Source organism: Panthera tigris, chromosome A1 (genome assembly GCF_018350195.1).
Source record: "Panthera tigris isolate Pti1 chromosome A1, P.tigris_Pti1_mat1.1, whole genome shotgun sequence".
NCBI lineage: Eukaryota > Metazoa > Chordata > Mammalia > Carnivora > Felidae > Panthera > Panthera tigris.
The window spans coordinates 109,579,532-109,601,235 of NC_056660.1; the positions used below are offsets into that span (position 1 = coordinate 109,579,532).

The 21,704-nt window shown below is 51.4% G+C and overlaps 1 protein-coding gene across 4 annotated transcripts in view; it reads right to left on the reverse strand.

Annotated features, from left to right (window-relative positions):
* FSTL4 (follistatin like 4) overlaps positions 1–21,704 on the reverse strand; it is a 459,649-nt gene that overhangs the window by 38,055 nt on the left and 399,890 nt on the right. For all 4 annotated transcript variants that reach the window (XM_042983884.1, XM_042983866.1, XM_042983874.1 and 1 more), the window contains 2 exons: positions 21,064–21,230; positions 3,591–3,711 (listed from right to left, as the gene is read on the reverse strand). In XM_042983884.1, the coding sequence (XP_042839818.1) occupies positions 3,591–3,711; positions 21,064–21,230 (288 nt within the window). The remainder of the gene's footprint in view (positions 1–3,590; positions 3,712–21,063; positions 21,231–21,704) is intronic.

Genomic DNA, 21,704 nt, shown 5'->3' on the forward strand with positions numbered 1-21,704 from the left:
CAGAGAAGCAGTTAACTAGGTGGGGCCCTCTGTCCTCCCTTCTTCATCCCCCCAACCCCTTCCCTCTGGTTGAAGAGAAACCATCTGGAGGAATGGACACAGAACATCGCTCCCTGACTGTGTGTCCACACACAGCTTCCACTCAGTAAGCCACAGGCCAGCTTCCGGGCCAAGTGGGGACTGAACCAGACCTCCTGCAGCACTGCTGGGCAACAGCACCGAATTCTAACCAGGCAGCTCAGGATCTTCATGGTTTTCAATCATGCTTGGGATGAATGACAAAAGGGAACCAATCCCAGGGATGAATTTCCTCCTGCCTTCTCTCCCGCTTCCTCAGGAGACTCCTGAGCAAGGCAGCATTCCTGCTGTCATGAGCACCAAGGGTGCCTCCTCAGCTTCCCAGGGGCTCCACCAGGAAGCCTCTGGCACCACGCTGCAGCCTGCAAAGCTCCCTGCGTCTGGTGCCACTGTGAGCCTTGCATGGCACCCCAGCCTTCCTGGGACCTGAAGCAGCATCGGGAGTCTCCACTGTGATGGGCTGAGCCCCAGCTGAGCTGGACAAGCGAGCCACATGGCTTGCCAACCTCAGTCCTGCTGAGGCCCGGCTGGCCCTACATTCCCTGCTGTAGCTCCTTCATCACGTGCTCAGGCTGCCAGCTGTTTTCGGCCAGGCCTGAGCTCAGCACGAGGGGCAGAGGGACATGAGGCAGGATGCCTGTCCCCTGTCCTCCACAGTGTGTGGCTGACACCTGCATCCACCATCTGGATTCTTTAATAGCAAGAACATGATGCCCTGGTAAGGAGGGGTAGGGTAAGGCAGGGCAGGGCAGGTGTTAAGAGTCTGGGCTTTGGAGTCAAGATGTGCTTTGCAGTTCCTAACTGCAGGGCTGGGATCCTGAGACCACCGAATCCCTCTGAGCTCCAGTCACCTCCTTTATGAAACGGGGATGCCACACCACAGGTATTCAGCATTTGCTTTCCTAACTGTGTCTTTCACACCATTCTATTTTCAACATCTTGTCTTCCCAGACAAATACAACTTTTTTCCCTCTCAGTCTGACACAGAGCTTAACTTCTCTAACACTCGGAAAACCTTGCTTCTTATTTCCAGGTCAGCAGGCAGTGGACTTAGGTCTCTGGGAGGCAACTCCACCTACTTGAGCATGGTGCTTCCATGAGGGAGCTGGCTAGTGGACCCACACGTCACCCCCAAGTGCTGTGAATCAGCCCAACCCAAGAACTTCATGAGCTCCTGCAGCTAGAGGCGCCCCCCCACCCCCGCCCCCAGTGGCCTCACCTGGCTGTCATGGGGCCAAGCACAAAGGGTCAATTTAATGACAAAAAAACCCTGATCACCAAGATCCCAGCATGCTCCTGACTACTGATCGTGTTTCCGCTGGAAGAGAAGCCTTAAATCTTTCCGCAGTTAGGAAATAGATCTCAAGTGGCCTCTTTTGGTTCTCAGCGGTTGGTTTTGCTTTATGTAGACTCCCCTGGGCCAAAAGCAGCCTCTTTGGTGGAGACTAGGTCATGGTGGGGCCGGTGGGTGTGGGTGGGAGGTGTTCAGGGAGGGAATCAACAGCTGCATAGCCTACTTCCCATCTGGAGGGAGGGGCTCATTCTCTAGCTGGAGCTGAGGGTACCTCATGGTGCTTCTGGGTTTGGGCTTTGCTCTTGGATTCAGCACTGGGTGTGACTAACAGACTCACCCGCATCATGACCACAGACTCACAAGTCTGGGGAGACATGGGGCAGAAGGGCATGGACTTGCCCTTAGCACCATGGACTTGCCAGTTAGCATATGAAGTCATCTAAGACCACACAGTCCCTTCCAGAGGCCCAGGGCAAGTACAGGCTCTCACCTGTGAGGCACTCGGTTTCCCTGGCAGGTGGCTCCCCTCCCCCTCCTCAGAGATTCTTTTGTAAGAAATAAAGGAGAAGAGGTTCAAGCTCACTAAGCCCCTCGTTCTTGTGAAGTGGGGTCAGGATATAAAAGGCTAAGAATCTGTGAATACTGCTTCATTTGCCTTGTCCAGGTTTATCGGAGGACCCGAGGGACCTGGGGTGAGCCATGTCGAGTTGTTTCACAACCAAGCGGTCACCGACATTGTACCACGCCAGGCACTCCTTGCCAGGTTTAGAGGGAAAAGCCCTCTTTCTGTTACAGAGCACGTGCTCTGCCCTTGGAGCAGCCCCTGGTGCCAGGGAGCCCCAGACACTGCCTGCTGGCTACACTGGACAGTGGCCTCTGAACCTAGTCTGGGTTAACTCACCTAGTTGTAACTAGGAACCCCTGGGTTATTTCTGGAGAAATCCAGTGACTTCATTGTAGGCCTGGATTTAAGCCAGCAAGCACAGCTGCAAACCCCCAAAGAATTAAGTATGTCCCAGGGTAAGGGAAATACTAAGATATGGCCTAGGCATGTATGGCTATAAAAATCCTACAACATCCCGCAGGGTAAATGTAGACACCAGCTGAGCTCACCCCAGTTGTCCTTAAATGGCTTGTTACCATGATTCCAGAGGTAAGTGAAATGGAGCCTCATTATGTAATCATTCTTAACACCTTGCTCACTTTATCTCAGAGCAGAAGCCCCGGCCACCAGCTGGCACAAAAGATCTAGGGCAGACTTGGAGTTTCCACACTGCCGTGATACTTGAACGCCCTGCTCAGTGGTCGAAGTGGAGCCCCGCTGGGCTTGGCTGGATGAATCTAACTTCTGTGGGGTGCTGACCACGGCACTGTGATGGCCTGCTTGTGTTGATGGTTGAAATGGCCAGGTTGGGGCATCCAGTGGTGTGACACAGAGGTCAAAGCATGGTCCTAGGTCTAGGAAGACAGCCACCAGTGGTGTGGCTGAAGATAAGTGACCTTACCTAGAGATTCATCCATAACGTGGGTTAAAATACACTGACTGGTGAAGTCCACATGACGTGTTAGCACAGGGCTTGGCCAGCCTAAGTGCTCAGAAAACACTGGCTATTTCAATGGCTTGTGTTGTCATCGGGAGGGGCTTATTCTTCTCAATTTCTAGGAGTCCTGGCAACACGGGGGGTCTGTGAGAAGCAATAAAAATGTCCCAAGCCTGCTCAGGTTCTGTCTTAGCTTGGTCTCAACTGAGGCTTGTTGAGCCTCTTAGGGAGGCATACGGGAAGCAGGCCCTGGTGTAAGAGGTAATGCCTCCCCACTTGACAGGTGATTCGGGTGAACACCACCTGGGAGAGGAATGTTGTGTTGTAGACAGTGTCAGCTACTCAGTGGGTCCAAGAGCACAGCAGCTGGCTGTCGCTGAGGCACCGGTACATTCTATGGGGACTCCACTAGAGCCCCGGCTGCTGAGTGTGATTTGCCTGAGTAGCTCACCCCCTTGCACTGGGATCATCTCATCAAAGAAGGCTTCGGGTGAAGCCATACGGAGAAACTAGTCGGCAGACTGCCCTTTCTCCACTGCTGCCCTTTACTTACTACAGGGATGAGATACTTGGGGCTCAGACAATCTTTAAGATAGAGTACGGGACGGGGAGGAGTGCTGTGAGCAGCATTTCGGGAACGCTTTGAAGGGACGACATGCATGGAGCCATTTACTAACCATTCACCTGCAGGACGTGGGTCTGGAAGAGCTCCTCATGGCCGGAGGCGTGGCAGGTGTAGTTGCCCATGTGGATGGTGGTCACCTTGGTGATGTAGAGGGAGTCATCCTCTCCGAAGTCCTGCACAGGGCGAGGAAGACAAGGAGGTCGGTCTTTGCACTGAGTAGGCCGGAAAGGATAGATAGGTCTCCTACTTTTCCAAGAAAACAGAAACCCTGCTGTGGTAGAGCCCCTCCCTCAAGAATGTGGTGGAGGCCTCCTGAGAACAAAGGCAGGCAACGTGGCCCAATCAACATGACTCTGGAACTTGCACTGTGTCCAATCAGACGATATGTCACCAAATATGGGAGACAAAGAAGTAGAAATTGCATAAAAGCTACACCCCGCTGCACTTGAGACTCAGTTTTTTTGGTACGAACCCACTGAGCTCGTGCCGGCAGGACGAATCAAGTTGCTTCCTGGACAGACAAGCCTCGGCGTCCTGTCACTCTGTGTGAGAATCCTGCTACACTGTAGCCGAGCTGCCGGCGGGGCTGTGATGGCCCGGGCAGCGGGGACCCAGTCGCTCTTCCGTGTTGCTTGCCTCGACCTGATATACTCACTTAACGCCTTATTCAGCCTGTGAGGCCAGGCTTGAATACCTTCCCCACACACTCCCTCAATTTCTAATCACTGGGCTCGTTTGCCCCTCCTACTAATCCTGGGCCTGCTCGGTTGGTTTCCTGGGCTTCTCACCCACCTGCTGAGAAGCTCTGGCGGGCAGCCTTGTTTAGGGCTGGCAAGTATTTCTTACAAAACTCGACACCCCCAAAACAAATAATCCAATTAAAATGGGCAGAGGGCACGAACAGACATTTCTCCAGAGAAGCCATCCAGATGGCCAACAGGCACATGAAAAGATGCTCAGCATCACTTATCAGGGAAATGTGAACCAAAACTACAATGAGGTATCATCTCACACCCGCGAGGAGAGCTAAAATCAACAACCTAAAAAACAACAGGTGCTGCTGAGGGTGTGGAAGAAAAGGCGCCCTCTTGCACTGCCGGTGGGAATGCAACGTGGTACAGCCACGGTGGGCAGTAGCATGGAGGTTCCTCAAAAAGTTCAAAGTACAAGTAGTTTATGATCCAGCAATCTCACGGCAAGGTATTCAGCCAAAGAATACAAGAAGACCGATTCAAAGGGATACACGCACCCTGATATTTAGAGCAGCATTATTTACAACAGCCAAGATAGGGAAACAGCTCCAGTGTTCATCACCTGATGAGTGGATAAAATAGATGTGGTACACGCGTCTCCAGTGGGATATTATTCAGTCATAAAGAATGAAATCTTGTCATTAGCAAAACTATGGGTAGAGCTAGAGACTATATATACTAAGTGAAACAAGTCAGCGAGAGACAAATACCATATGCTTTCCTTCATGTGGGGAATTTAAGACACAAAATGAACAAGCAAAGGGAAAAAATAAGACAGAGAGGCAAACCAACGAACAGACTCTTAACCATAGAGAACAAACGGCTGGTTACCAGAAGGGAGGTGGGTGGGGGATGGGTGAAATAGGTGATGGGGGTTAAGGAGGGCACTTGTGATGAGCACTGCGTGATGTATGGAAGCGTCGAATTGCTCTACTAGACACCTGAAACTAATATTACACTGTGCGTTAACTGGAATTAAAAAAAAACGAGAAAGTTTTTCTTAAAGGGACAGACAGCAAATCTTTTCGGCCTTGTGGGCCATAGGGTTTGTGTTAACTACTCAACTCTGCCTTGTAGCACAAAGATAATCATGTCAGTACATACATTAATGAGCACCACTAAGCTCCAGTGAAATTTTATTTAAAAAAGTAGGCGGGAGAACAGATTTGGCTTGCAGGGAGACTTGGCCTACCCCTGGTTCAAATCCACCTTCCCCAAAGACTTCCAGGCAGCTTACAGAGACCTAGATAACCTGAGAAGGGGAACAGAACCCTGAGGAAAATGAGGGCAGACAAAAAACTAGGGAAGGGACATAAAAGAGAACCAGGAGGGGCTGATGCCAGGGGTTCAGTAAGAAAAAACTCAGTAAGCCCAGACTCTATGACCTCTGCAGCCACACAGTGTGGGGTCCTCTAGGCCAGTGTAGAGGGGAGGATGGGCAGGAGGTGGCCTTGGCAGGTCGGAGTCCCCGAGGAGCATCCGATGGGCAAGGAGGGCCTGCCCCAGGGCCTGTCGGGTCCGATGCACTTGCTCTTGCAGGACCAGGCACCGTGTGGGCCCTGGCCAGACACCAAATACAGACATGCCGGCGAGTGGTATTGCCGGGTGTTTCTGGGACACCCCTCATTCAGATCTGGACTTAGCTACTCCGCATCTTTGAGGGGTGGGGCTCAGAACTGACAGGACGGAGGAGGTCCTGGCTTACTGGTGAGAACACGGGGCTGTGCAGTGATCGAAGTCCGGCACCAGGGCTCAGGAGACTCGGATTTTAGTTGAATTCTGTCACTGACCAAATGTCCCCTCGTCCCTCTGGGCTCTGGTTTCTCCATCTGCCTGTGCCCTGCCCATCTCCTAGGGTGTTGGGGAGATCTGGCAAGAGAACACACGTGAATACTTCTCCCAGTGTGAGAAGTGTGACGTACGTGGGTGTGTTACTTTTCTTCTTTTTTTTTTTTTTTAAGTTTATTGATTTATTTTGAGAGAGAGAGTGAGCACACATGCGGGAGGGGCAGAGAGAGAGAGAGGGAGAGAGAGAATTCCACGCAGCCTCTGCACTGTCAGCACAGAGCCCGATGCGGGGCTCGAAATCACAAACTGAGATCAAGACCTGAACCGAAATCAAGACTTGAATGTTTAACCGACTGAGCCACCTAGGCGCACTTCTTCGTCTTATTAACAGGATATGCAAAACTCCCCTTGACCTCCTAGAGCCAGCACCAAACCATCCCTCTTGCCATTCCCTGTGCCCTTTTCCATAGAAGCAATCTGGTGGCAGGAGGGAGGGAAGGCTATCAATCACCGTGGCACAAACGGTTGTCAGAGGGCAGCCGCAGAGCAGCTCCCGGAAACGCTGACCCTCTGCCTTGCTCACCATCCAGGGCGCCCCACCACAACCATCATGAGACCCATCAAGATGTTTTTTGGCTAATTAGCCCAGTGAGGGAGTGCAGGCCCAGAGAGAGGCTTGGGGTAGGGCACAGCAGGGAAGGTGGATCATGGATGCAGGCATTTTCAGGGGGGGGAAAAAGTACACAACAGCATTCCCGATGGAGTAAAATATTGGAGAGGGCTGCTAGAGCCCAGTGAGTTTTCTCTGAAGCATTGCTCTGCTTAAAAAAGCCCCATTCCTATCACTTCCATAATAAAAATAAAACACCAGATAGCTGATTTGTCCTGTGTCATAACAGAGTCATAAAGGGTTCATACCTGAGTTGCTTATGAAAAGTTAATGGTTAGTCAGTTCTGGGGCTGACATATTTCTAGTCTAAGCTGTTTGTGTGTCAAAACCTAAGTCTGGAGGAAAATAGATTTTGCTTGGAGGCTTGGTGGCAAGATGGCATCTTGAAAAGAGGGCAGGGAAGTAGGGTGCGGTCCCTACCTCGGGAGCCCCTGAATATCTCACCTGCTTGGGTCTAGGGCAGACTCCATCCCAAAGAACAACACCAGAGCTGCTAGCAGGGGGTCTGGTGCTGGGGTCCCCCTGGCACTTTCCTTCTCCTGCTTCCCTGAGCCTTTGTACCCACACCCCTTCCTCACTGGAGGGCCCTTGAAGCCGGGCTCGGGTTGTGGTGCCCCCTTGATGAGGCTGTGCAGTCAATGGGGACGACAGGTTGCTCAGGCTGAGAAGCGCGCCAAGGCCAAGGTTTCCACAAATCAACCGTAAAGTGATGGATTGGTCATAACACCAGCTCACAGTCTTCAAGACCTAGCTCTGTGCTGGGAAGCTTCATACACATTGTCTTGTATAATCCTCAGAAATAAAACTCCCAAGCCAGAAAATGAAACAAGGGGCATCTGGGTGGCTCAGTTGGATAAGCATCCGACTTCGGCTCAGGTCATGATCTCGGGGTTCTTGGACTCAAGCCCTGAGTTGGGCTCTGTGCTGACAGCTCAGAGCCTGGAGCCTGCTTTGGATCCTCTGTCTCTCTCTCTCTCTCTGACCCTCCCCCATTCATGCTCTGTCTCTCTCTGTCTCAAAAATAAATAAATATTAAATTTTTTTTAAATAGAGAATGAAACAAAAGCCCAGTCCCCATAGGGCGAGGAAGCAAGCTCTCCTTCACAAGGTCTGCAGATTCTGATTTTCTCTCACCACCTCCACTGCACCCGGTGGCCCAATGCACCATCTTCTCACCTGGGGGACAGCAGGGATCCCCACTTCTTCCCCTCTGCTCTGTCCTCCACATGGCAGCCAGACCCTCCCCCCTCTCTCCGAGTCACAGCTCTAGAGGGTCTGCAGGGATGGCCTGCCATCCCCACCTTCTTCCACTCCCCCCTGCTCCTTCCACACTGGCACTGTGGCATCCTGCTCGCACTCCAGGCATCCTGTCCCGTCCTCCCGAAGGCGGTCAGTCTGGTTGGCACCCCCTCCTTGAAGTCTGCTCTAATGTTAACTGCTGAGATAGGGTTGAGAGCCCTCCCTGTAGCCCTCACCCCCATCCCTCACTTGCCCTTTTCTCTCCCTCTCTCTCTTTCTCTTTCTGGCACTTACTACCACTTAGCATACCATTTGTATGTCTCCCTCCGACTGGGATGTGAGCTCCCCAGGGAGGGCAGGGACTCTGGTGCTGCACGGTGCTCCCTGCCGTGCCCCCAGTGCTTGGCACGGGGCCTGGCGTTTGTTGGGCCCTCAGTAGTGATTCAGCAACTGGATTGCACAAGCTGCTGAGCGAGGCTTTCCGCAGGGACTGTGTTCTGGTTCTCTGGGTTTGCAAACTGGGGCACCCACCTCTTGCCTTCCCATCCACCTGAGTGTTCAGAGACATGGGGTCAAAATGAGGCAGCTGGCAGGAAGGCAGAGAACTGATCCCAAGCATGGGGGATCCCAAGCATGGGGGATCAGCATGGGGTGGCCTCTGCTTCCCCACCCCATCTCCTTCTCCATGCTGTGTTCTTCAGGCCAGCCACAGAGGCTGGGATTGACCAAAGAGAAGGCTCTACCCAGAGCAGCAGGCAGACACGGAAAAGCCCATGCGTGCCATGCCAGGCTCGGCTGATGACTTCTGGTGAGCCCCTAATGACGTCATTTAACCTCTCTGTCTGTTTTTCCTCATTTCTACTGGCAGCAGGGGCACAACTCCTGAGCGATCACTCAGGTGCTGAGGGGTGTGCATCAGTTCTTCAAGGGCATGATGGGATGCTGGATATGTTATGGCTCTCCTTCAAGCACCTAAGTCGTTACCAGCCTGTGACTTAGGCCCTGGGGAGAAGCTGACTGGGCAATAAATAAAATAATGTGTCAGGGCTAAAACAATAGGCATCATATAATCATAGAACGAAATGCATATTGTTTTCTGGAACATGAATACTGGCTACTGAAATCAAATTTACCTCATTGGATGCGAAGAAATTACTTTAAAAATTGATTTATAACAAGCTACATAATACTAAACCTGCAATCCTTCCTCTCCTGAATGTTCTTTGAGATGTGTCTGAATGCTGCTATCAATGCTTGATTGCATCTCTGTAATTGTCTTTTTATGGATGGCTTTTTTTGTTGTTGTTGTTCTGAAGCACAAAAATGTATTAGCAAAATCAAGGTTCCTTCCAGAAATAAACAGATGACAGATTAGACCATTCTTTGTACTGATGCACATCTGTCTTTGGGAAAGAGACAATTTTACTAAAAGGCATAGTTTTTGTCTTTTAAAAAGCTATTTTGTAAGTATCTGCCCTTAATAAAGAAAGTAATTAAATGAGACTTAAGTATTAAACAATATTTAAGCAGAGGGTAGATGGGGGAGGTTGTCATAGTGATACATGTGACTCAGGTCTAAGTAATATGAAAATGAGCCATCAGTGCTGAGTATTTAGCGACTAGATGTGAAACACAAGGACTCCAGGGTGATTTCAGAGTTTAGGTTAATGATACTGTCAACGCCACAAGTTAAGACTCACTTTAGAACCATTTATTCAGAGCTTTTCCGACCCTGCCTTTCTCAGTAGTGGAGTCCTTCTCAGGAGCCCTCTGCCCTGGCTCTCTTTGGGGAGGAAAGAGTCAAGGAGAGGATCTTTGTCCCATGCTGGTTCGATTTGTTCCCTAGAACCACTCACCCCAGTGTCCCTCCTGCATGAACGTTTCAACACAAAGGACCCAAACACTGAACAATACGCAACCCCTTGGTGGTGACCAGGCTTCAGACATGTCCATTATCCAGACCAAGCAAGGACCAGATGCATCACAGTGGGCACACAGAAACATCCACGTGAACACACAGTACACATGAGCATGCGCGTGTGCCCTCATGTGCCCTCCCACCCCCATGCCTCTGTAGTTGACCACCCTGACCCACACTGCGGTCTCTGTGCTGGCCACTTCCTTCCAGACCCTTATAGGACATTCTTGCCACTCTGCACGCACCTGCTCAGAGTTCTCTTAAGAAGTCCCTGCAACTTAAAGCAATCCCTAAGTAGCTGCTGAACATCTAGGGTAGGGTGGAGCTGCTATGGACAGTCACGTTCAGTGTGGGCAACCCAAAGTTGGTCAGTTCTCTTGCTTATTCCCAGCTCCAGGCCAGCGAGCCACAGGAGTGAGAGGAATCACCATGGGGAGAGCTCCTGGCTTCCCTGGGATTGCAGGGAGTACGCGGTCACTGGCTGACCTGGCTTTTATTTTCAGGTTCCCCTGTGATTGTGACTGCCAAAGCGGAAGCACCTTATCTCTCTGTGTACCACCGTATTGTCCCCAGTATGTGGCTCAGCTGGTGTTTGCTGAACAAATGGAGGTGTATTAACCACTTGTGCTGGCTCTCAGGGAGCCATGAGGGGAAGGGTAGTCAAGAAGTAATGTTATCCAGAGAGCGGTCTGGCTTTTGTTCGCCTGGGGGCTTTGGCCACTAGACTGCCTAACGATGTGATTTCTGATGGGGGCTCTGGCCATGCAGTACCAGCTCTGTCTCCCAGGGGCTAGGAGGTAGAGGTCAGCCACATGAACAACACGTGGTCAAGCTCTCACAGAAGCTCTGGACACCAGGCTTGGGTGAGCTTCCCTGGCTGGCGATACTTTGTGCATGCTGTTACATGGCAACGCTGGGAAAAGGACACGTTCGTGACTGCACCGATGGACAATGGAAGCGCCGCGTTTGGACCCTCCTGGATTCTGCCTCATGGGCGGTGTTGGCAGAGGGAGGCTTCTTCTCTTGGCTGATTTTTTTTTCTTATAAACCCCAGAAATTCAGAAGTTCAAGACCAAGGTGTTGGCAGATTTGGTGTTTGTTGAGAGCCTGTTTCCTGGTTCTTGGAAGGTTGTTTTTTTCTTTTTTTGCTGTAACCACAGATGGTGGGAGGGGTCAGGACTCTCCCCCCTTTTTTAAAAAAATTTTTTTAACGTTTTTATTTATTTTTGAGACAGAGAGAGACAGAGCATGAATGGGGGAGGGTCAGAGAGAGAGGGAGACATGGAATCTGAAACAGGCTCCAGGCTCTGAGCTGTCAGTATAGAGCCCGACGCGGGGCTTGAACTCACGAACCGCAAGATCATGACCTGAGCCAAAGTCGGACGCTTAACCGACTGAGCCACCCAGGCGCCCCTGGGACTCTCCCTTTTAATAAGGGCACTAATCCCATTCATGAGGGTCTACCTTCACGACCTATTCACCTCCCACAGGTCCCACCACCAAATACCCTTACAGTGGGGAGTAGGTGTGAACACATGAATTTTGCTGGGATATAAACATTCAGTCTATGGTACAGACGGATGCTTCCACACAAGAAACGATGAACAGAGGATAAAGGAGTTCAAATTCTGAGAAACAGATATCAGACTTACACCCAACATAACTCTACAAATAGATTAAATATATGAAGCAACATTTTAACACGCGGTCTCTGATCTTTAAGAAAGGAAAACATGAGATGATGTCCACACTCTCTCCAGCTCTCTGTTTGAGGGCATTTTCCAAACCGTAGCACAGACAACCAGCACTCACAGAACGGCAGCAATGGAAAAAGAGGTCAGAACACAGGTCTCTTGAGATACCTAGAATTTGTGAGCTGGGGTAGCAGAGATGATGGGGCTTTGAAGGAAATTTCTTAGGGGGGCCCTTGAATCACTGGCTGGACACTAACTTATAGATGCTCAGGGTGAGACTCTGCCAAGCCTTGCAGATCACATATCCCGGGAGTCTGTGAGTGGAGTGGAGATCCCAGAAATGGCATACTGTTGAGAACAGTTGGGGTTTGGACCATCCAGAATAGAGAGACCTTGCTGAACATGCCAGGTATCCCCGTGGCTGATTTTAATCTATGCTCTTCCACTGTAATAAACCATAACTGCGAGTATAATAGCTCTCAGCGAGTTCTGTGAGAACTTCTGGCAAATTATGCAGCCTGAAGGTCGTTTTGTGTACTCCCCAAACTTGTAATTGAGGTCACAGTGAGGGAGGGCTTGTGTGGATTGCTACCTCTCACTTTGCAGTCGGTTCCAAAATTCAATCAGGGGGATCCTGACCCAGTTGTGTGGATGTCGAGCATTTGGCCTGGGGGCAAACCTGAATGTCCAAGCGCACATGGGTGTCTAGACACTTGGAACAGGAAGCTCGTGTCAGAGCCTGTGCTCTGAGTATCCAGCGTGTCCATCCCCAGAGCCCAGACGGCAGACACCTGTTGACTCCAGGACTCCAGGGTATCATGAGGATAAGTGGCGACTTACGGGACCTTCTGGTGGGTTGCAGGCTTTGGGTCCTCACCTGATCGGCCTGGTGTGCCCGGCTGGGGCAGGAGGGGACTCTGGTGATACACTGTACTGCAGCCATAACCTGAAGTTCCACACTGCCTCGAAACTGCACCTGGGAAACCTGCAACCCTTCAAGGGAGATGCTCCGTCATGAATCCCCGGTCTGAGAAGGCCTTATCAGCTCCTCTGACCCGAACCACACTCAGAGCCCAGACAGCCGATCGGCATTCTTGCTGTCCTTGAAACACTCCAGGGAGTATTTGATTAAATTTCCTTCCATGGTTCATTTCGGGGACCAGGAAGGCCTGCAATCAGGAATTTTCTCCGGATACACTGTTTTAAAACCGTATACGGGCATATCTCGTTTTATTGCCCTTCACAGATACTGTGTTTCTTTACCAATTGAAGGTTTGTGGCAACTCTGTGTAGAACAAGTCAATTAGGGCCCTTTTTTTCAATAGTACTTACTCATTTAGTGTCTCTGTGTCACATGTGGTAATTCTTGCAGTCTTTCAAACTTTTTCAATATTATATATGTTATGGTGATCGGTGATCAGTGATTGCCAGTCAATGAAAGCTCAGATGATGGTTTGCATTCTTTCAGCAATAAAATATTTTTAAATTAAGTATGTACTTTTTTTAGACATATGTTATTGCTTACTTAATAGACTATAGTATAGCGTAAACATAACTTTTATATGTACCGAGACCAAAAAATTCATTTGACTCATTTTACTGTAGTATCTGCTTCATTGGATATTCATGTTATTGCAGTAGTTGGAGCCAAACTAGCCGTATCTGCCAAGGTATGCCTGGAGCAGAGTGTAAAGTGGTACAGCTTTTTTGGAGGAAGATTTGGTGAAATCCATCAAACTGAAAACATGCTCACCCTCAGATATAGTCATTCCACTTCCTTTACTTTTATTTATTTATATTTTTTATTTATTATTATTATTATTATTATTTTATATAATTTATTGTCACATTGGTTTCCCTACAACACCCAGTGCTCATCCCAACAGGTGCCCTCCTCAATGCCCATCACCCACTTTCCCCTCTCCCTCACCCCCCATCAACCCTCAGTTTGTTCTCAGTATTTAAGAGTCTCTTATGGTTTGCCTCCTTCCCTCTCTGTAACTTTTTCCCCCACCTTACTCTCGCTCATGGTCTTAAGTTTCTCAAGATCCACATATAAGTGAAAACATGGTATCTGTCTTTCTCTGCCTGACTTATTTCACTTAGCATAATACCTCCAGTTCTATCCACGTTGCTGCAAATGGCCGGATTTCATTCTTTGTCATTGCCAAGTAGTATTCCATTGTATATATAAACCACATCTTCTTTATCAGTTCATCGGTTGATGGACATTTAGGATCTTTCCATAATTTGGCTGTTGTTGATAATGCTGCTGTTAAACATTGGGGTGCATGTGCCCCTATAAATCAGCACTCCTGTATCCCTTGGGTAAATTCCTAGTAGTGCTATTGCTGGGTCATAGGGTAGGTCTATTTTTAATTTTTTGAGGAGCCTCCACACTGTTTTTCAGAGCGGCTGCACCAGTTTGCATTCCCACCAGCAGTGCAAGAGGGTAGTCATTCCACTTCTAAGAACTTATCTTACAGACCTACTTACACCATGTGCAAAGGGGTGTGTAAAAGCTGCTTACTGCAGTACTGCTTGCCCTTAATAAAGCCTGCAAACAGGCTGAGCGTGAGCTCCCCTGAGTAGGGCTGGGGAGGAGAGCCCACACAGGGTAGGTGCTCGGGGCTCTGCACCCAGGGTCCAGAAGCTAGATCAGAACCTCCCTGAGGGACCCTGTACCTTTGACATGGAGCCACGAGTGGTCACTGAGCACAAGTGAGGCTCTGAAGTCAGTACTGTGAAGGAAGAGAGGTGACCCTGAAGAGGCCACTGAGACGTCAAAGGCCCAGTAGAGGGAATTGGTGGGGCAGAGGCCCCAGCAAGTTGTATAAGCTGGTGTATCCTGGGTCGGGGCGCATCTCTTCGGGAGCCCTGGCCAATACTCCCAGTGGCTTGAGCTCACCCAAAGCTCAAAGGAGCCAGATGATCATTTGCAACCGGGGTTTCTGATACAAGCCAGGAAGAACTGGCCAAATCCTTCGAGGGCTTCAAGTATACTGTTTTCCAAGATTTTAAAACAAAATGTACCCAAGCGTTTAATGAGATTATTTTAATGCAGAACCTATAACCACTGTCTTTCGTGTTGCAAACAGCTCTCCATGCTAATCAAACGCCTCTCATCTTTTTACAATGGATTCATGACTGGTTCATATAAAGACAATAAAAATTAAATGAGTCATGAGCTCCTAAATCATTCTCTTTTGGTCTTTTTAATAACTTACTTCCAAAGCAGAGCTGGCTGAGAGCATATGCTTCATTAGAGTTATTTGTTCCTGGTTTTACACCATTTAGGCATGGGAAAAAAAGCGAACCTTTTAACACATCCTTCAAACACTGCCACAAATACTTTCTTCTAATGGGTTTTGTTTTTTTGCTTTTATCACTGTACTCCGCCTACCGACATTTGAAAGCCCCAAATAGCAAGATTCAGTGAAAGAAAAGAGTGGCTCTTTCAAGTCGTTTGAGATATACTGGGTCTGTTATAGCCCCCCCCCTCCCCCCGCTTTTTAAAAAGCTGAATACAAGAGAAACATGTTTGCTCCTCCTGAGAGTCTCCTGACCAAGCAGTTCCGCGTGCCGCACTCAGAGCCTTCCAGCCCCTGCTCTTGCTGGGGCAGAGCCCAGTGGGCTAATGAAACCCTGCAGTGTCGTGCATGTGGGCTCACATTTAGGATGGACACATGCCGCTGGGGCCCCGGGCACCACAGTGGGTACTGCTGGACAGGAGGCAGGGCCATCCAGCCCCAGAGGGAGGCCTTGGCAAGGCTGGGTGCTGGGTGTTGTGTCCCCAGAGCAAGGCTGACTGCCGGCCCTGCAAGTGCAGAGCCCTGTGAGTTGCTTCACCCCATTTCCTTCATGGACTTGGAGCGAAGAGTCAATGAGACCATACTTGTGAAAGGGCCGGCATAAAACCTGGGTCTCCCTGGAAACGGGTTAGGACTCCAGCACTGACCCTAGGAAGGATTCAGCAGTGTGACTTTGCTGATGTCATCTTCCTGCTTCTGCTCCCCTCACGGGCAGGTCTCCTGTCCCTCAGTATCATAAGGGACAGGGAGGAAGACAGTTATGAGGGGAGGGCAGGTGACACTGTTGAGGCAGGACGTGCAGACTAGCTTTGGGGACATTCACTTCACTTCATGCTGAGTGATTTGCTGCACAGTCTGGGCAGAAGGCCGAGGCCCGGAATGGCTTTGCACATTCAGTTCTTGCAGAAAGTGAGTCAGCCTTTCCCTCTCCACCCCCAGAATACCTAGGATGGAGGTCAGGGTGGGGGAGGGAGTGCATGGATATGCCTCTGAGATGGGCCCCCAGAGCCTGGCGGTGAGCCCTGAGGAGACGGGGGCTGGGGGTTGGCTCACTGGGGATGGCCTAGGCTCTGTGGCCCAGGTGCAAAAGCCAGGGGCTAGGTGTGGTCAGGGGTGGCCCTGGCTTCTCTGTGGGATTCCCATGACCCACAGATCCCTGTCGTATCACAGGACTGTATGACCACACACGCCTCGTTGGTCCCGTCTGTTTGGATAGCTGCCGTGACAGGCATCTTACTGCTTGAGGACAAGCTTCCCCTGTGGGCTCAGGGTACAGCGCCGGACTAAGGGAGTGCCCTTCCCCTATGTGACTATGTGTTACCTGGGCAGAGCAGGGCGACAGGCCAGGGTGGGCTGACCACAGGCTCACACTGGAAGAGCCTGTGGGATGAGGGCTTGTCCTCTATCACAGCAGCATGGGCACACTCCTGGACGGCGGCTCGGAGTTCAAGCTGGGGCCCAAAGCCAGGACAGGCAGAACTGCTGTGCCTGGACCCACCCTCAAGTCCCTGGTGCTGCTGAGGTGGGGCAGTGGGCCATGGATCCTTGAGGGTTGGGACCCAGGTGGGAGACCACAGGGCCAGGTCTGAAGGCACCGGGACTCACAGCTGCCTTACTACACAAACCAGCGGTTGGCCAGGAAGTAAATTTCAGGTGGTTTTTCGTTAGCTCTAGGGAATATGCGCTTCAATAGAAACTAATGATTTCTCATCTGACAAGCAGGAGGAGGCATAAGCCAGAGGCCCCCTTGCCTGGAGGTGCAGCAGAATTCCTGGTGCTGCTGCCCGTCTTTGGGGACTTTGCGCCCTTGGTCCCTGTGCTGCCCTCTCCTCGGAGGCGGGGTGGTGGGGAGGTTGTTTTGCCAGGTGCAGCTGAGACAGGATCCCTCATGCCCTGGGCTGCAGTGAAGCTGAGGCCTCCTGCAAAGGGGTGGCTCAGGCAGGGCCAGGGGGTGCACCAGGTCCATGCTGACATTCCGGCAGCCTTGAGAAGTAGAGGGGACGGCGCTTAGCCGGGAGCCCTGCACAGCCAGGGGTGCTGCTCCCCTAGGGAGGTTACCGAGGAGGAAGACCCCTCCCCGACCCCAGCCAGTGGGCTCCTATTGTTTCTGGGTCCGATGTATTGGGGGTCCTCCTTGGTTGCCTATGTAGTCTGAGGCCAGAAGGGGCTCAGGTCTGCTGCAGGACAGACGTCTGACCATGTCAATACCCGAGTAAAAACCTGTTGTTCCCACAGGCCATGATCCTTTATGTTAATATTCCAAACCTGTCAGGTTCTGGCCCCATCCTGCCACTTTAGACCTCTCCCTTGCTTATCCCTGTCCCCTGAAGCCAGAAATTCTCCTTCCTCGGGCCCCCAGAACTGGCTCCCTCCTCCTAATATAGAACGGGCCATGCTGTGTTGTAATTCTGTGCTTGTGGATACAGCGTCCCCCTGGAGGCTGCGGAGAGTGTCCTTGCTCTACACCCTGGTACAGGGCTTGCGAATCGCCAGCGCTTAGTGAATCCAGGGGATGATTCCCCACGTACGCCATCTGGACGGCCATGCACACATCGGGTGACTCGTGAGTGCTCCTGACAGTGACAGTGCTCACGGGGGAATCCGAGAGGCTCCTTCTCACTTGGCTCCAGGCTAAGGGGTACATTTACTTTCTGATCAAATAGTATTCTCATGCTCGAGGCATCCTTGATGTTTGCAAGTCAGAAAAGTTTAATTACATGTGTCATTAGGATGGCATTCTGTAATAGCTCTGTGACTGAATTCATTAACAGAATTCTTAACAGATAAGACAAGACAAATTAATATTTTGTTGCCCATGAAAGGTTCTCATTAAGAGAGTAGTGAAAAAGTGATTAATATTTTGTTGCCAATCAAGATGTCTCGTACAAATGACAAAGAAAGGAGGCCCACACCCCTCGGAGCTCTCTCATCTGCCTGCCTTGGGTTTCGCAGGTGCGGTGCTCCGTGCCAGGCGCTAATTACAGCCGGCGATGGCGTTTCATCTCTGGCTGCAGTGGACGGGGGTGGGTGTGGGCATGCCACAGGCTGAGAACTCTAGAACACCTCAATCCCCAATCTTTGTTCCAACGGGGCCGCCTGGCCCCACCCGCCTACCCCCAGCGTGTTCTTCCCTGACCAATTCTTGCTTTAAAAATGCCCCGTGAATCCTGATGCCCTGGCTCTATCCATCCCTGGCTTGATTTCCTCGGAGGGCTGCTGTCATCACTGTCTCCAGGTGGGGCTGCCACTTATGAACACCTGCTGTGTGCCGGGCACCGGGCTAGGCACTTCACACATACGTTCAGCCTGAAAATGCCCATCTCAGGCGGACACTGTCATCCTCATTTCTCCACAGGCTCAGAGAAGTTCAACAACTCACCCAGGGCTGCTCCGGATGTACTGGAGGCAAATGTCACTGTGTCCCAGGCTGATGTGGACACCTCAGGGTCGTATCTCCCTGCCTGGGGAGACTCATTGGGCTACTGTGGGCTGACATCGGGGACTCGGGCTGCAAGGTGCTGAGAATGTTGTTTGGCAGCAGCAGCAGCAATAATAATAACGATGGTAGCAATATCAGTAATAGTAATAATGGTAAGGACAGTGATCATAGTTAGTATGGGATGCTGCATATGAACACATCACATGTGTCTTTTCATCCTCACTATAACCCTATGAGGCAGAAGCTATTAATTATCCCCATTTAACAGAGGAAGAAACTGAGGCTTTGAGAAGTCAAGTGACCTTTCCAAGGTCACTCAACTAGTATGTGGTGGAGCTGAGGCTTAAACTGGGGTCCCTTTGACCTTAGTGCCTGTGCTATTCACTAGCAGGGCCTGTGCCTCCCTTCCCTCCTGAGGTGAAGGGAAGTGTGTGTTTGTGTGTGTGTGTGTGTGTGTGTGTGTGTGTGTGTGTGTGGTGGTGTGGCTGCATGCATCGGGTGGGCATCCTTGTGGGGCTGATGTGCCCTGCACCCTCCCGTGGGGGTTTCTGGGCAGCACAGGGCCTTGCCTGTTTGTGGTCTGCTGACTTGACCACAAGCAGCAAGTGTTTCCAGGGAGGTAATAAGAGGCCATTAATCTCCAGTTGCACCCACAATTAACCCAAATTGCTAACCTCACTGTGAAAAGTAGAAATGCAATTGAGTTGATGCTGGAGGCATGTTCGAGGGAGGGGAAAAACACTCAAAGTAATTTAATTAACCGATGGCAAGTGCATTAAGAGGAGTTCTGCCTCCACCTTTATTTCTGGTGTCTTTAAATAGATCATCAAGTAATGCACATGGATGTTCAGACAGACACAGGCAGGCCCGTCCTACTTTGGAATTAATCACCACTGGCCAAACTCAGTTTAAAGCTGATGCCCTGCCTTGAGAGATTTTGCACACACAGACCTGTGAACCCCAAAACACACCCTCCCCAAATCTTTGTAAACAGGACAGTACCTCTCCTTGCTAAGATCTCAGACAAGGCCTGGGCATCTCAGGCTCGGACGACAAAGGACTCTGCCCACTCAGCCTCTGTCTATCAAGCACCCAGCAGGGTGGTGTTGGTAGCACCGTGGGGAAGCTGCAAGGAAATAATCCTGCCCCACACGACAAGAGTGGGAGAAGGGTGTTCCATGCCAGGCTGTGCCCAAGACAGGACCTCCACGGTGACCGGCCCTCTGCCCATCTGCTTCCCCGTGATCTTCAGGGTGGAGCTAAAGGGCCTAGTGAGTAGCAGAGTCCCAACCTGGTTTCTACAGAATTTTAGGCTGGGCTCTCTCCCCACAAAGCAGTCTCAGAGTTGCAAAGAATCTTCATGGTCATGGGGTTTAGCTGCCCTTGTGTGGCTACTAGCATTGCTGACCACGGTCTTGCTTGAGTTTGCATGCCTCTGGTAATGGGGACCTCACTGCTTCCTTGATGGCTCACTCTGTTTCGGGGCCGCTAGGATGGCCGTAATGGTGTTCCATCTCAGCAGTCCAAACTGGTCTTTTTTAGGGGAGCACCCTGGCCCTTTGTGCTTGTTGAGCTCATGGGGTCACACGGCCCAGCCTGGCTCCTGCTGCGTTAGTACCTCCCTCACCACCTCAGCGAAGTTACCCAGAACTCACCACTCAAGACCACAAGGTCTTCCTTCTCTGGGCCAAGCATCCCATTCTGGGCCAGCTCGCCTGTCCTGAGCCTGTCCTGACTGCCCCCTCTTCTGCCTGAAACTTGTATTCCTGTTACTGTAGCTGTCCTGGCAGTGCCCTCCATGGATGACGTCACTGTCTTCTCAGTGAACTTCTGGGAAGCCGCCTCACTCCTGGGGCCAAACCTGGGCCCATAAAAATACTTGAATTACTCCCTTTGTTCTTCACGTCCAATGGAAGGGAGGTGCTGCTAAGGCTGTTTTTCTAAGAGATAGGATTGGTGTAAGAAGTTGCTCAAAGTCATGAGGCTGGTTTGGGGGTGACACCAGGAGCCCGGCCCAGGTGCATGGGCCCTCACAGTACAGAAGCATCCCTGCAGGTCACGGTAGGCTGTGTGTGCTCAGCTGCTCTCTCTTCTGCTCACCTCATCAAATTCACACACCCGCAGCCAGCCAACGAGGCTCCCAGGGCAGGCCACTCTGGCCTGATGGGGTCCCTGCCCTCCAGCCAACCCAGCCTGGTGGTTCACCTCTGCCCTCCAGAGGGCATCCCCGTTCCCTCTTGCCCCCGCCGTCTGCATCCTGCTCAGCTGTGAGGTCTCCAGTCTTTCCTGGCTCTTCCAGACAATTGCCCTCCCCGCACCCTGGCCACGTGCTTGCTCTGTGGGCCCGTGGTCCTTCCACGCGGTGGGCTCCCTCAGGCAGTCTGAACCTCTCCCCTCCCAATCCCATGCCTGCCGCCCAATTTCGCTGCTGCAGCCTGCACCAAGGCCTCCCGCCCTGCCCACCGTGCCTCCCCAGTCAGTACGCCCCTTTCCTATTGTGGATCTGGCGAGCGGGCTTGCAGTTAACATGCAGTCTATTCTCCGCATGGTGGGACTTGGATTTTTTTGGTCCCTCTGGCTATCAGACAACAGGCTTGAAAGGCATCAAACATGGGACGTTAAGGAAACCCTCTGGCTGTGCCATTGCCACAGGCAGTTTGCAGGTTACGTCCCTGGGGCAGGTCTGCGTTCAGGGTCGGAGCCTAGCGACTTACATTGATGTCTTCCAAGGCCACGAAGTTGAGGGTAAGCCCATTGCGCTTCCAGACGATGGGTGGTCGCAGGTCTCCACGGATGGCGCAGGTCAGCACCGTGCTCAGCCCCACGGTCACTGTGGCCACGCTGACCCTATCCTCAGGGGCGAGGGTAAGCTGAACCACCTCTGCAGGGGAAAAGGAGAAAGTCATCAGACGCACAGCCAGTGGGCGGAGTTCTCACTCAAAGGCCAATGGTTACAGGGATTTCCTGCGGGGCAGCGGCCGGGAGGCTTTGCGGCTCCCTGGAAACTGTCTATAATGTGCTAAGTGTACAGATGGACGCTCCTCGTGGGAGAGAGGCCGTGACTTCTGTGAAATGTTCAAAGGGCTCTGTGAATCAGAAGAAGTCAGGAGCCATAGCTGGTGCAAGGAAACCATTTGGGCAACGGATTTATGAGCTGAGCCGAGCCGAGAACGTGGGCTGTCACACAGAGGCCAGAGAGCCAGATGTGCCGCGGACACCCTGCTCTGTGCTCCTGGGCCTCATGAAGTCTGGGCCTTGCTTAGTGCAGTCAAGGTCTGCTGGCTGAGCTGACAGGTTTCTCATCCATCTGGGGGCAATTTAAAGGTTGCAGTGTCTGAAGTCTGGGGAACGAACT